This window comes from Nyctereutes procyonoides, unplaced genomic scaffold, assembly GCF_905146905.1.
Source record: "Nyctereutes procyonoides isolate TBG_1078 unplaced genomic scaffold, NYPRO_anot_genome, whole genome shotgun sequence".
NCBI lineage: Eukaryota > Metazoa > Chordata > Mammalia > Carnivora > Canidae > Nyctereutes > Nyctereutes procyonoides.
The window spans coordinates 7,155,980-7,171,427 of NW_026575035.1; the positions used below are offsets into that span (position 1 = coordinate 7,155,980).

The 15,448-nt window shown below is 35.1% G+C and overlaps 1 protein-coding gene across 7 annotated transcripts in view; it reads left to right on the forward strand.

Moving 5' to 3' along the window:
• The window catches only part of STAU2 (staufen double-stranded RNA binding protein 2), a 294,957-nt gene that overhangs the window by 42,042 nt on the left and 237,467 nt on the right, over positions 1–15,448 (forward strand). For all 7 annotated transcript variants that reach the window (XM_055318242.1, XM_055318241.1, XM_055318238.1 and 4 more), the window contains one exon: positions 10,678–10,837. In XM_055318242.1, coding sequence (XP_055174217.1) covers positions 10,678–10,837 — 160 coding nt within the window. The remainder of the gene's footprint in view (positions 1–10,677; positions 10,838–15,448) is intronic.

Here is a 15,448-nt window from a genome sequence, read left to right on the forward strand (position 1 = left end):
TCTACATCACACGCACTTTTCCGTCATTGGAGCTTCCTACTTTGGTGTCTTCTCTGATGTCTCTCTTTGGGTATTGTGGATACAAGTCTTTATGAGATAAATGTTTGGCAGTTATTTCCTCCTACTCTATGGTTTACCTTTTCTTTTTTTAACAGTGCCTTTAGAGAGCAGTAGTTGTTAATACTGATAAATGCCAATTTATCCATTTGTTCCCTGTGTAGTTGTACTTTTGGTATCAAGTCTAAGAAAGCTTTGCCTCCTCAAAGATCGTAAGATTTTCTCCTGTTTTTTTCTAGATATTTTATTGCTTTAAGTCTTACATTTATATCATACATTTATGTCTTAGATTTAGATCTAATTGCCATTTTGTGTTAATTTTTGTATGTTATATGAGATATGGAGCAAGGCTTATTTATTTTTTTTGCAAATAGATGTCCAGTTGTTGAGATTATCCTTTCTTTGCCGTGTGGCTTTGTCAAAGATCAGTTATCCATGTATATGTTTATTTCTGAAGTCTCTTTCGTTCTCTTGATTTTCTCATCTTTATGCAAATCCTGTGCTGTTTCCTTTGTAGTAGCTTTATAATTTTGAAATCTGGTAATAGTAGCCCTTTAATTTTGTTCTCTTTCATTTTGCATTTTTATGTGAATTTAAAGTCAACTTGTCCTTTCTATAAAACACTGTGCTGGGATTTGAAGAGAACTGCCTGACATGAATCTATAGCTCAATTTGGGGCAAATTAACATTGTAGAAAAATTGAGCCTTCCAACACATGAACAAAGTATCTCTCATTTATTTAGATAGATTTAGATTTAGATTATTTAGATATTATTTAATTTCTCTCAACATTTATAGTTTTCAGTAGTCAAGTATTTTATGTCTTTAGAATTCTCTGTGTTTCATTTTATAAAAAGATTTTATTTATTTATTTATTTACTCATTCATTCATTCATTCATGAGAGACACAGAGAGAGAGGCAGAGACATAGGCAGAGGGAGAAGAGTCTCCACGCAGGAAGCTTGATGTGGGACTTGACCCCAGAACTCTGGGATCACATTCTGAGCCAACCACCCAACCTCTAGCCACCCAGGCATCCCAAGTATTTCATGTTTTTGATGCTGTTGTCAGTGGTCATGTTTTTTAAATTTCAGTTTCTTGTTATTTTATTTTTTTAGTTTCTTGTTCTTACTGATTTTTGCTACTGTATAAAATACACTAATTTTTGTGTATTGATGTAGTATTCTGTAAGTATTAGTCTTACTAATAAACTCATCAGTTCTTGTAGCTTTTAAAAAAATTCCTTTTTAGGGTTTGTTGGGGGTTCTACATGTCATTTATGAAAAAAGACCATTTTAAATCCTATATTTTTTAAGGTTTTATTTTTTCATGAAAGACACAGAGGTAGAGACATAGGCAGAGGGAGAATCAGGCTCCCCCTGGGGAGCCCGATGTGGGACTCGATCCCAAGACCCTGGGATCACGACCCATGCCAAAGGCAGACGCTCAACCACTGAACCACCCAGGCACCCCTAAATCCTACTTTCCAATCTTAATGTCTTTTATTTATTTCTCTTGCCTGATTGCATTGTCTAGAATTTACAATGCATTGTTGAATAGAAGTGATGAGAGCAGACGTCTCTCAACTTACTCCTCATCTTATGGGCAGTCATTTCAAGTTCCCCCCATTAATTATGATGTTAGATGTACCTTTTTTGTAGATGCCCTTAAACAGACCGAAGAAATTCCTTTCTACATAACATTACTGAGAATTTTTAATGACTAGATGTTGATTTTTGTCATGGAGTTCTACATTGATTGAGATGGTAATATATGGTTTTTCTGTTTTTAATCTCAGTTTTGTGAATTACATTGATTGATTCTCAAATGTAGAATGTACTCTTCATTTCTAGGATAAAACATCTGGTTATAATGTATTAGCTCGTTTCTATATGATGGATTCCATTTGTTAATATATTTTTAAAGCTTTTATTTAAATTCCAGTTAGTTAACATACAGCATAATAATAGTTTCAGGTGTACAATATAGTGATTCAGCACTCTCATACAACACCTGGTGCTCATTACAAGTGTCCTCCTTAATCCTTTTACCCATCTCCCCACTTACTTCCCCACTGGTAACCATCAGTTTGTTTTCTATAGTTGAGAGTCTGTTTCTTGGTTTGCCTCCCTCTTTCTTTTTTCCCCCTTTGTTCATTTGTTTTATTTCTTAAATTCCACATGAGTGAAATAATTTAGTATTTATCTTTTCTCTTACTTCACTTAGGATTATACTTTCTAGCTCTACTCTTGTTAAATGGCAAGATTTCATTCTTTTTTTTAAAATTAATTAATTAATTTATTCATGATAGACACAGAAAGACAGAGAGGCAGAGACACAGGCAGAGGGAGAATGCAGGGAGCCTGATGTGGGACTCGATCCCAGGACTTCAGGACCACGCCCTGGGCCAAAGGCAGGTGCCAAACCACTGAGCCACCCAGGGATCCCTCATTCTTTTTCTATGGCTGCTTTATATTCCATTCTGTGTGTGTATGCATGTGTATCTTCCACATCTTCATCCATTCATCAGTTGATGAATATTTGGGCTCTTAACCATGATTTGGCTATTATAGATAGTGCTGCTATAAACACTGGGATGTTTGTACCCCTTCAAATTAGTATTTTTGTATCATTTGTGTAAATACCTAGTAGTGCAATTGCTGGATTGTAGGGTAGTTCTATATTTAACTTTTTGAGGATCCTCCATACTGTTTTTGAGAGTGGCTGCACCAGTTTGCATTCCCATCAACAGTGTAAGAGGGTTCCCCTTCTCTGCATCATTGCCAACACCTATTGTTAACTATGTTGTTCATTTTAGCCCTTCTCACTGGTGTGAAATGATATTTTATTGTGATTTTGATTTGTATTTCCCTGATGATGAATGATGTTGAGCATCTTTTCATGTGTCTGTTGGCCATCTGTAGGTCTTCTTTGGAAAAATGTCTCTTCATCATCTTTTGCTCATTTTTAACTGGATGATTTGTTTTTTGTGTGTTGAGTTTTTTAAGTTCTTTATATATTTTGGAAACTAACCCTTTATTAGATACACAATTTACAAATATCTTCTCCCATTCCATATCTTACCTTTCAGTTTTGTTGACTGTTTACTTCATTGTGCAGAAGGTTTTTATTTTGATGAAGTCCCAGTAGTTTATTTTTGCTTTTATTTCCCTTGCCTCAGGAGATACATCTAGTGAGATGTTGCAACGATTGATGTCAAAGAGGTTACTGCCTGTGTCCTCCTCTAGGTTTTTGATGGTTTCCTGTCTCACAGTTAGGTCTTTTATCCATTTTGAATTTACTTTTGTATTTAGTGTAAGAAAGTGGTCCACTTTCATTCTTCTGCATGTTGTTGACCAGTTTTCCCAACTCCACTTGTTGAAGAGATGGTCTTTTTCCCATTGGATATTCTTTCCTTTGTCAAAGATTAGTTGACCATACAGTTGTGGGTTCATTTCTGAGTTTTCTATTCTGTTTTGTTGATCTGTCTGTTTTTATGCCAGTACCATACTATCTTGATTATTGCAGCTTTGTAATATAACTTGAACTCCGGAATTGTGATGCCTCCAACTTTGCTTTTCTTTTACAAGGTTTCTTTGGCCATTCAGGGTCTTTTGTGGTTCCATACAAATTTTAGGATTGTTTGTTCTAGCTCTGTGAAAAATGCTGGGTTTTCTTGGATAGGGATTGCATTAAATGTGTTGATTGCTTGGGATAGTATAAACATAATTTTTTTTAAAAGATTGATTGATTTATTCATGAGAGACATAGAAAGAAACAGGCAGAGACACAGGCAGAGGGAGAAGCAGGCTCCACACAGGGAGCCTGATGTGTGACTCTATCCCGGGTCTCCAGGATCATGCCCTGGGCTGAAGGCAGACGCTAAACTGCTGAGCCACCCAGGGATCCCTATAAACATAATTTTAACAGTATTTGTTCTTCCAGTCCATAAGGATGGAATGTTTTTCCATTTCTTTGTGTCCTCTTCAATTTTTCTTATCAGTGGTTCGTACTTTTCAGTGTACAGATCTTTTACCTCTTTGGTCCAGTTTATTTCTAGGTATCTTATGGCTTTTGGTGCAATTGTAAATGGGATTGTTTCCTTCATTTCTTCTGCTGCTGCTTCATTGATGTAGAGAAATGCAACATATTTCTGTACATTGGTTTTGTATTGTGCAATTTTACTGAATTTGTGTATCAGTTCTAGCAATTCTGTGGTGAAGTCTTTTGGGTTTTCTATGTAGAGTGTCATGTCGTCTGCAAATAGTGAAAGTTTGACTTCTTACTTGCTAATTTGCATACCTTTTATTTCTTTGTGTTGTCTGATTGCTGAGGCTAGGACTTCCAGTACTATATTAAATAACACTGGTGAGAGTGGACATTCCGGTCTTGTTGCTGACCATAGAAGAAATGAGCTCAATTTTTCCCTATTGAGGATGATATTGGCTGTGGGTTTTTTTGTATATGACCTTTATGGTGTTTCCTCTAACCCTGCTTTGTTGAGTGCTTTTATCATGAATGGATGTTGTACTTTATCAAATGTTTTTTCTGCATCTGTTGAAAGGATTATATGGCTTTTATCCTTTTATTGTTGTGGTGTATCATGTTGATTGATTTGTGAATATTGAACCACCCTTGCAAACAGAACTATATCCCACTTGATCGTGGTGAATGAGTCTTTTAATGTACTGCTGGATTTGATTTGCTAATATTTTATTGAGAATATTTGCATCTATGTTCATAAGGCAAATTGGCCTGTAGTTCTCTTTTTTAGGGGAGTCTTTGTCTCAATATCAGAGTGATGCTGGCCTCATAGAATGAGTTTGGAAGTTTTCTATTTCTACTTTTTGGTATTGATGTTCTTTAAATGTTTGGTAGAATTCACCTGTGAGCCATCTGGCCCTGGACCTTTTCTTTGTTAGATTTTTTTATTACTAATTCAATTTCTTTGCTGGTTATCAGTTTGTTCAAGTTTTCTGTTTCTTCCATTTTGGTAGTTGATATGTTTCTAGGAATTTACTCATTTCTTCAGGTTATCCACTTTGTTGGCATATAGTTTTTCATAATATTCTCTTATAGTTGCTTGTATTTCTGTGATGTTGGTTGTGATTTCTCTCATTTGTGATTTTTATTTAGGTCTTTTTTTCTTTTTGATGACTCTGGCCTGCTGTTTATCAATTTTATTAATATTTTCAAAGAACCAGCTTCTGGTTTCATTGATCTATTGCCTTTTAAAAAAATTTCTATATCATTTATTTTTGCTCTAAACTTTATTATTTTCCTTCTTGTGCTGGCTTTAAGGCTTCATTTGTTCTTTTTCTAGCTCCTGTAGGTGTAAGATTAGGCTCTGTATTTTAGATTTTTCTTGCTTCTTGAGGTAGGCCTGTATTGCTATATACTTCCCTCCTAGGACTGCTTTTGCTGCATCTGAAATGTTTTGGACCATTGTGTTTTCATTTTCATGTTTCCATGTATTTTTTTAAAATTTCTTCTTTGACGTCCTGATTGACACATTCATTGTTTAGAAGCATGTTGTGTAACCTCCATGTGTTTGTGGTCTTTCCAAATTTTTCTTGTGGTTGATTTCAAGTTTCAGTTTTGTGGTCAGGAAATATGCATGGTATGATCTCAATCTTTTTGTACTTGTTGGCCTGTTTTTTGACCTAGCATGTGATCTATACTGGAGAATGTTTCATGTGCACTTGAATATATATTCTGCAACTTTAGGATGAAATGTTCTGAATTTATCTGTGAAGTCCCATCTGGTCCAGTGTGTCATTCAGAACCGTTGTTTCCTTGTTGATTTTCTTAGACGATCTGTCCATTGCTGTAAGTGGGTGTTAAAGTCCCTTACTATTCTCGTATTGAGTTCCTTTATGTTTGTTATTGTTTTATGGGTGCTTCCATGTTGGGGGCATAAATGTTTACAGTTGTTAGATTTTCTTGTTAGATAGTCTACTTTATTATGATATAGTTCCCTTCTTCATCTCATTACAATATTTGGCTTAAAGTCAAGTTTGTTGGATATAAGTATTGCTATTCCAGCTTTCTTTTGGTTCCATTTTCATGATAAATATTTCTCCATCCCTTCACTTTCAATCTGCAGGTGTCTTTTAGGTTTAAAATGAGTCTCTTGTAGGCAGTGTATAGATGGGTCTTGTTTTTTTTATCTATACTGATACCCTATCTCTTTTGATTGGAGCATTTAGTCCATTTCCCTTCAGAGTAATTATTGACAGATATGTATTTAATACCATTTTATTACTTGTTTTGTCATTGTTTCTGGAGATTTTCTCTGTTCCTTTCTTTGTCACTTTTGGTCTTTCCACTCAAAGAGTTCCCATTAATATTGCTTGCAGCACTGGTTTAGTGGTCATGAACTTCTTTAATCTTTGTCTGGGTAAGTCTTTATCTTTCTTTCTATTCTGAATGATAGCCTCATTGGATAGAATATTCTTGGCTATTAATATTTCTTGAATATTCTATTCATTGGATAGAAAAATCTTGGCAGATTTTTCCCATTTAGCATGTTGAATATATTGTGCCACTCTTTTCTGGCCTGCCAAGTTTCTGTTCAGAGATCTACCTCTAGCCTATGGGTCTTCTTCTTCTTCTTCTTTTTTTTTTTTAAACCACATCTTCTTTCTCTAGTTATCAGTTGATGGGAAGTTTGTTTTCAAAATTTGGTTATTGTAGATAATGCTGCTATAAACATTGGAACATGTATCCTTTTGAATTAGTATTTTTGTATTCTTTGGGTAAATACAAAATGGATCATTGGGTAGCTGTATTTTTAAATGTTTGAGGAACCTCCATACTGTTTTCCAGAGTGGCTCCCCCGATTTGCATTCCTTATTTAATATTTTGTGAAGGATTTTTAACTTTTATCTTTATGAGAGATATTGGTGGATAGTTTTGATTTGTATTGTTTTCCCTAGTGTCTTACCTTTTTTGAGGAAGAGTTTGTGTGAACTGGTATTATTTCTTCCTTAAATATTTAGTAGAATTTATCATTGAAACCAATGGGCTTGGAGCTTTCTTTGTGGAAAGATTTTAAACTGCAGATTCAATTTCTTTAACATACATAGGACTATTCAGGTTACTTATTTCTTCTTGAATGAGCTTTAGTAATTGTCTTCTTTCACAGAATTTAAATTGTTGAGTTTATTGCCATGAAGTTGTTAAAAACACTCCCTTATTATCTTTTTTTTTTAAAAGATTTTATTTATTTATCCATGAGAGATGCAGAGAGAGAGACAGAGACAGAGAGAGAGAGAGAGGCAGAGACACTGGCAGAGGGAGAAGCAGGCTTCATGCAGGGAGCCCGACATGGGACTCGACCCATGGTCTCCAGGATCACACCCTGGGCTGAAGGCGGCGCTAAACCACTGAGCCACCAGGGCTGCCCCCTTGTTATCTTTTTAATACTTCAGGACTCTAGAGTGATGTCATTTCTCTCATTTTCTGATACTAGTCATTTACGTCTCTTCCCCCACCCCCCAAGATTAGTCTGGCTGTAAGTTTATGAATTTTATTGATCTCTGTAAAGAAGTAGCTCTTGGTTTTATTGATTTTATTTTCTATTCCATTAATATTTGCTTTTACTTTATTACTTTTTTTCCTGTTAATTTCAGATTTTTAAAAATAAAGATTTACTTATTAGAGAGAGTGTGTGCATGTACATATGTGCATGTGAGGGGTGGAGGCAGAGAGAGAATCCTAAACTGAATCCCGATTCCTCACTGAGCACAGAGCCCAATGTGGGGCTCAATCCCACAACCTTGAAATCATGACCTGAGCTGAAATCAAGAGTTGGATGCTTAACTGACTAAGCCACCCAGGTGCCCCTGTAACTTCTAAGAGTTCTTCTCTTCTAAGAGAAAAATTTGCTCTTTTTTTTTCTAGTTTCTTAAGATCGAAGCTGAAGTTAACTTATTTGAGACCTTATTTCTTTCTAAAATAGGCATTCAGTGCTTGAAATTTCCTCTTAGTACTATGTACTATTTTAGTGTTTCCTTCTAGGATGTAGTATTTCGTTTTTATTCAGTTTAAAATACCTTCTAATTTCCCTTTTGATTTAGTCTTTTACTTATGAGTTGTTTAGAAATGTATTATTTAGTTTCCAAATGTGTGTAGATTTTCCAGAGATTTTTCTCTTATTAGTTTCTAACTTAATTCCATTGTGGTCAGAGCACATACTTTGCATCATTGAATCCTTTGAATTTATTGAGACTTGTTTTATGGTCCAGAATATCTTCTTTCTTGGTGAATGTTTTTTGAGAAATTGAGAACAAATGTATTTTCTGTTCTTTTTGGGTGGAGAGTTCTAAAAATGTCTGTCAGGTTTTGTTGGTTTATAGTATGTTTATGTCTACTATATTCTTTGTGATTGCTTGTTAATTGTTCTATCACTTATTAAGAGGAGAAGGGGCATTGAATTTCTTATGTAAATTTTGGATTTTTTACTTCTCTTTGCATTTCCATTAGTTTTTGCTTCATATATTTTGAAGCTGTGAACATTCCAGATTGTTACATCTTCTTGATTAATTGGCCCCTTTATCCTTAAGAAATGACCTTTGTTATCACTGGCATTAATATTTACTCCAAAATCTACTTTGTTTGATATTAACATAGCCATTCTGATTTTTCATTAATTTATGTTAACATGATACATTTTTTCTATTGTCTTTATAGTTGAAATGCATTACTTGTAAGTAGTGTGTAGTTGGATTTTGTTTTTTTTTATCGAATTTGACAATCTCTACCTTTTAAATGGGAGCATTTGCATCATTTTGTTTTAATTTTCACAAAAATCCTGTGTGTTCTTTTTAGTCCTGGTTTATTAAAGAAACAAGGAACAGGAATAGGTAGCTTTCCTAACTTTTGCACATTGTAGATGGTAAAGGTACCATTTAAACTCACAATGTCTTCCAGGATTCCTTATTAAAATTATTAAATTTTTATTGTAGTGGGATTCTTTTTATTTTCTCCAGTTTTATTGAGATATAATTGACATATAACATTGTATTAGTTTTAGGTGTACAATAAGCTAGTGGAATCCTGTAGAGAAGTTTCAGAAAAGCAGAGGATTGACTTAGATACATTTGTAATTTATAGAATGTTCCATGTTGTGGTGATAAGAATAGTTTGAATGGGAATGTCTTAGGTTAAGGGAATGATGCTAGGATGGTCTTATAGTAGTGTAGGGGAGATAGGTTGATATTCTTGGCTAAGATATATGCAAAGAGTATAAAGTGAGGAGGCCAGACCTGAAAACTACTTTTGAAGTTGAGTCAGTAGTTTGATAAATGGATGCAGGTGAGAATGGAGAGAGAAATGGAGACAAGGAAGACCATTCAAAGGTGCCTATGAGCCTAGGAAAATGGTGACATCTAGAAAAGTCGGAGGCAGGAAAGGTTAAATCATACAGATTAATCGTGGAGGGGGAAAACCAGACAAATCTAGATTATGGTATGTTCTTTTCCTTTTGTGACATTGACATTTTTGAAGAGTTTAGACCAGTTGTCTTACAGAATATACCATAATCTATTTTGTCTGTTTTTCCTCCTGTGATTAGTTCAGGTTAAACATTTTTGGCCGAGAATAATAAATGCTTCTTGTTGGATCATATCAGGAGGTAAATGATGTTAGTTTGTATGATTATTGATGATGCTAACTTTAATCACTTGGTCAAGGAATTTTCTACCTGACCTCCTTCCTGCTTAATGTACATTTATTTCCTTGTAATTAAAAGTACCTTGGGGTTAATGCTTTGTATTCCTGCAAAGTAAAAGTAGTAAGCTGTCTATGGAAAACATTGTGTATTCTGTCTTGATCCTCAATTTTAGAAGGTGAACAGTAAGTTTTGAGTTCACATGGAAATTATGGTGTGAATGGAATGTTTGGATGACTAGGGAAAGGGTGGTTATGAAATGAAGATGGACAGGTGGAACTTTTGTGCCACGCCACAATGGGAACAGTGAAACGTTTTTAACCTGGCGTTGGTTGGGGTGATAAATTGGATTTGAGGGTTTTTGTTTTGTTTTGTTTTGTTTCTTTTTTTTTTTTAGAGAGAGATTTGAGAAATATTTTTGAGGTTAAAATTAACAGAATTTGGTGACTGATTAAATGTTGGTTGTAGAAGATCGAGAGTTTCCTGGTGACATAATATTTGGTAGGATTGCCTGACTCTTTGACTAGATTGTACTAAGTATGACATTTAAGGAATTAGATTTTATAAGTGTTAGACACAGGGCCTCGTGGATTTTCTTAGTTTCTCTTCTTTGTACTTTGCTTTATAAGGATTATTTGAATGACATTAACAATATGATTCTATTTAGGGAGGTAATTTCTTCTTTATTCTACCCAAAATAGAATAACTATTCACTGAGCAATTCACTGAGAATTGCTGCTGAGCCTTTGACTAGGATAGAACAATATCTGGTACAATCTCTTAAAATTATTCCACTAGGTAGAATAAAATTTTTGTATAAATAATTTGTAAGGTCATCCCTAACTCTAAAATTTTGATTCTGTGGTATATCTTTTTTTCTCTCAGTCACCATATTTTATTTCCTGAAAAAATTAAATGTTTTCTTTGTCTCTTTATGTTTTTTGAAGATGTTCTCAGTGCAACTGAGTCTTGGTGAGCAGACATGGGAATCCGAAGGAAGCAGTATAAAGAAGGCCCAACAAGCTGTTGCTAATAAAGCTTTGACTGAATCTACACTTCCCAAACCAGTTCAGAAACCACCCAAAAGTAATGTTAATAATAACCCAGGTATGGCACTGACTTGTTTCTTCTGTTGTGTTCTGTATATGCTGTTTTCTGTACTTTTCTTTATAGCAGGCCATTTGACTATAGTCAGAGTAAGAGAATGGGGCAGGTAATTGTAATTATTTTAAAAATTTGCTTTGTGGATGCTCTAAAGATGTATTATTTACTTTTTAGATGTTGGCAAAAATAATTTAGATACAAAGAACAAAATGTTTGAGTTTTTTTTTTAAGTTTTTTATTTTAATTCCAGTATAGTTAACGTACAGTGTTATATTAGTTTCAGATGTACAGTATAGTGATTCAAAAAGTCTGCACATCATTACTCAGTGCTCTTCCTGATAAGTGTATTCTTTAATTCCTGTCACCTATTTCCCTCACCCCCCACTCACCTCCCCTCTGGTAGCCATCAGTTTGTTTTCTATAATTAAGAGTCTATTTCTTGGTTTGTCTCTCTTTTTTTCCCCCTTTGTTCATTTGTTTTGTTTCTTGTATTCTACATGAGTGAAATCATACAGTATTTGTCTTTCTGTGATTGACTTATTTCACTTAGTATAATTCTCTCTAGCTCCATCCATCTCATTGCACATGACAAGATTTCATTCTTTTTATGACTAATGTTTTTTTGTCTATATATATATCACATCTTTATCCATTCATCTGTGGATAGGTACTTAGGCTGCTTCCATAATTTGACTATTGTAAATAATGTTGCAATGACTGAGTTTTTTTCTAAAGTAAAGATAGAAATGATCAATTTCTCTTTTTATATAATATATAAAAATATACAGTTTAAAAATGAAAACTAGTTATTTTTTTTTATTTTATTTTTTAAGATTTTATTTATTTGACAGAGGGAGGGAGGGATAAAGCACAAATGGGGGAGTGGCAGGGACAGGGAGAAGTAGGCCCCCTGCTGAGTAGAAAGGCTGATGTGAGGCTCAGTTTCAGGACCCTGGGATCATAACTTGAGCCAAAGGCAGACGCTTAACCACCTGAGCCATGTAGGTGCCCCATCTTTATTTTAGTTTAATAAAGAAATTATACAACTAGGCTTAAGCATCTTATTTTGCTTATTGGTGTAGAAATGGTAGAAATGGTTGATAGAACCATTCAAATTTATGTAAATGAGTTTTCCAGTTTTTATCTCCTAAGAATAATTTTAAAGAGTTGTTCCAGTTGCATATACTACCAATAACATTGTACGTTCAGTTATCCATTTGGAAGAGGCTATATTGGGCATAATACATGAATTGATAACATCAAGTTAAGAAAATTCTATAAGTTTAGTACTAGCCCTACATCCACTTACTTATTAATTTATTAAATTAAGAGGTTACTTTCTGACAAATATTGCTTTAGGTATTTTTTAATGGAGTAAAAAAAAAGACTTTTTCCTGCCAGAAAGGACTCTGTAATCTATTTAATTAGAGTTCACATGCTTATGCTCAATTCTGATGCTTCTTTCTCTTGTGGCATGTGTTAAGTAGATCTAATCTGTTCTTTCAAGGACTGCTCTTTCCAAAAGTCCATGAATATCCTTTTGCTTCTGTTTAACTGATTCTAGTTTTTTTTTTTTTTTTTTTTTTTTACAGATTTAGTTATTTATTTATTAGAGACAGAGAGAGAGAGACAGAGAGAGAGACAGAGAGAGAGAGAGAGAGAGGCAGAAGGAAAAGCAAGCTCTCTGTGCAGGGAGCCCGATGTGGGACTTGATCCTGGTCCCCAGGATCACACCCTAGGCTGAAGGCGGCGCTAAACTGATAGGCCACTGGGGCTGCCCGATTCTAGTATTTATTAAGTAAGCTTAAATAAGCCAAATATTATTACATAAAGAAAAACACTATTCAATATGAATTTGGTAAGAGGCTATCTCCTTTTATAATTTTAAAAAATCTCTTCAGATTACTGATTGTTAGTACCACACAACTGCCTCTATGTATTAATAAGCACTTGCTTTTATATATTTAAGAGATATAAAACACTGTCCTTTTCTCTGAAGATTTTACATTTATATGCGTAAAGCATATGAGTCAATGGTAAAGATTAAGTACCAAGTGAATAATAACAACCATCAGTATTATAAGTAATGATAAACATGGATGGGAGTAGTTGAGGGGAGATACGGTCCTTGAATGGAGAGTAGACAGAGATAGAGGTGAGGAAAGAATATTCTAGTCAGGGAGTACTATGATGAAAGGCATTGGAATTAGGACTGTGGACAATGGATTTGGTAAAAAAAAATTTGGTGGTGGTTTTTAATTAGAGCAGGTAAGTGACTAGGAAGACTTAAGACTTGAGATATAGTAGGGGTAAATTGTGATGAACTTGAATGTCAGGTTTAGATTAAATTTATCAGTGGTTTAGGGGATGAATGTTTACAGGCTAGTGGATGATGTGTTTAAAACAGCATTTTAGGAAGTTTGGTTTGATATGTGGATTGAAGGTAGAAAATACTAAAAGGAAGATCAGTTAGGGAACTATTGCCATAGTTTAGGGTAAAGAAAATAAACTCCTATGCATCGAGTACTATACGCCCTCTGCTCTATGATAGTATTGGGAATGGTAGTGGGAATGGAACAGGACAACTGTTGCTGATCCAATGGTTGAAGCCATGTTAGAGAACAAACTGGAGTATACAGTGTGAAGCAAGGGCAGGGTGTGCCCATCTCTGCATCAGTTCCACTTTAGAAGATTATAATGGGGGGTAAACCAGCAAAGGAGATGGGGAAGGAAACAGGAGAATCTGAAAGACCAGTAGAGATGAGTTTCTGCTGTTGAGTGTAGCAGTGAGCTGGGACAATGAGTAGTTTTTTGAAGGTAAAGTTTTATTTTTATTTTTTTTATTAAAAATTTTTCTTTTAAAGATTCTATTTATTCATGAGAGACACAGAGGCAGAGACACAGGCAGAGGGAGAAACAGGCTTCATGCAGGAAACCCGACATGGGACTCGATCCCATGCAGGGTCTCCAGGATCAGGCCCTGGGCTGAAGGCAGCGCTACACCGCTGAGCCACCCAGGCTGCCCGTAAAGTTTTAAAATAGAGTATAATATTGCATACCAACATGTGAACAAATTATAATTTTAGAACCTTGATGGGTTTTGTGCCGTGAATACTGTACTAGTACCACAGGGTTTATTAGTGCCCCAGAAGCCTCCCTCATGCCCACTTCTAGTGGTTAAACAACTCTGAGGAAGCCACTATCCTGCTGTCTTAAATTCTTTGTGCCTGCTTGTTGTAATCATGCACAGTGCTCTTTTGTGATAGCTTGTTTTTATCAATGTTACATCTGTGGGATTCATTCATGTTGTATTTAACAGCATAGTATTTCATTGTTGTATAGTATTCCATTGCATGAATATACCATAATTTATTTATTCATTATACTGTTGATGGACATTTAGATTGTTTCTAGTTTCAAGCTCTGAGAAATAAAACTGTTGTGAACATTCTTGTCTCTATACATTTTTGTTGGGGATGTACCTAGTACTGGAACTGTTGGGTTATGGGGCACACATGTGTTCATGCATAAATCAAATCAGAATATGAATTAAGACAGGAAGTCATCAGCATACACAAAAGGCAGGTATCATAGGTGCTGTTCTTACATCACAGTCTTTTATTCCTAGACTTATTGGGAAAGATAAAAAAAAAAAACCATTGAGGCTTAAACACAGGAAACTCAGTTTTGGCCAGATTGCGTAGTGAATTAGAGTAACAAAGTATGTCCTTGAAGAGAGAATTTCCTTGGAAGTTCAGCTGGAAAAACTTTGACCATTCTCTCACTTGGTAAGCCAATTGCTGTAAACTGTGAACATACTCGTTTTTAAGTGGTTTTGGATTACCCAGTTTGGAAGCCCAAACATTCAGCTCGGAACTTAATTTAAGATTAATTTTATTATTTGCCTTTACCCTATACATTCACTATTGTGTTAAAATATCTTTTATTTTTTTTTAATTTCAACAACGAAAGGGTCAGGGTGACCCCCCCCCAAAAAAAAAAAGCCCAAAACAAAACCATAAAACTCCAAAACATGCATGAGACATACAGCTGGCATGTGCCTGTAGTTCTAGATACTCGGGGAGGCTGAGACGGGAGGACCAGGTGAGCCCAGAAGTTCTGGGCTGTAGTTGCTCTGCTGATCACGCATCTGCACTCAGTTCCACATCAATATAGTGACCTCCTGGGAGCTGGGAACCACCAGGTTGCCTAAGATGGGGTGAACCAGACCGGGCTGGAAACAGAGCAGATCAGAGTAGTGGGATTGCACTTGTGTTTAACTACTGCACTCCAACCTGGGCAACATAGCAAAACCCCCTCTCTTTTTGCCCCTCCCCAATTTAGGGAATCCTGTGTCTCCAAAAAAAAAAAAAAGTTTGCCCCCTTTCAAGTTTATACTTGAGAAAAAATACACATAATAAATGCATACATAATACATCATGTCAAACTATAATTTTCCCTTCCTACTAGCAGTGTATGAGAGCTCTCTGCATCCTTGTCAACATATGATCTCTTAAGTTTTAAAAATTTTAGCTATTCTTCTGGTGTATAGTAGAATTCAGTGTAGTTTTTTAATTTCTTTAACAACTGGATGGAGAGCACCTTTTTATCTGG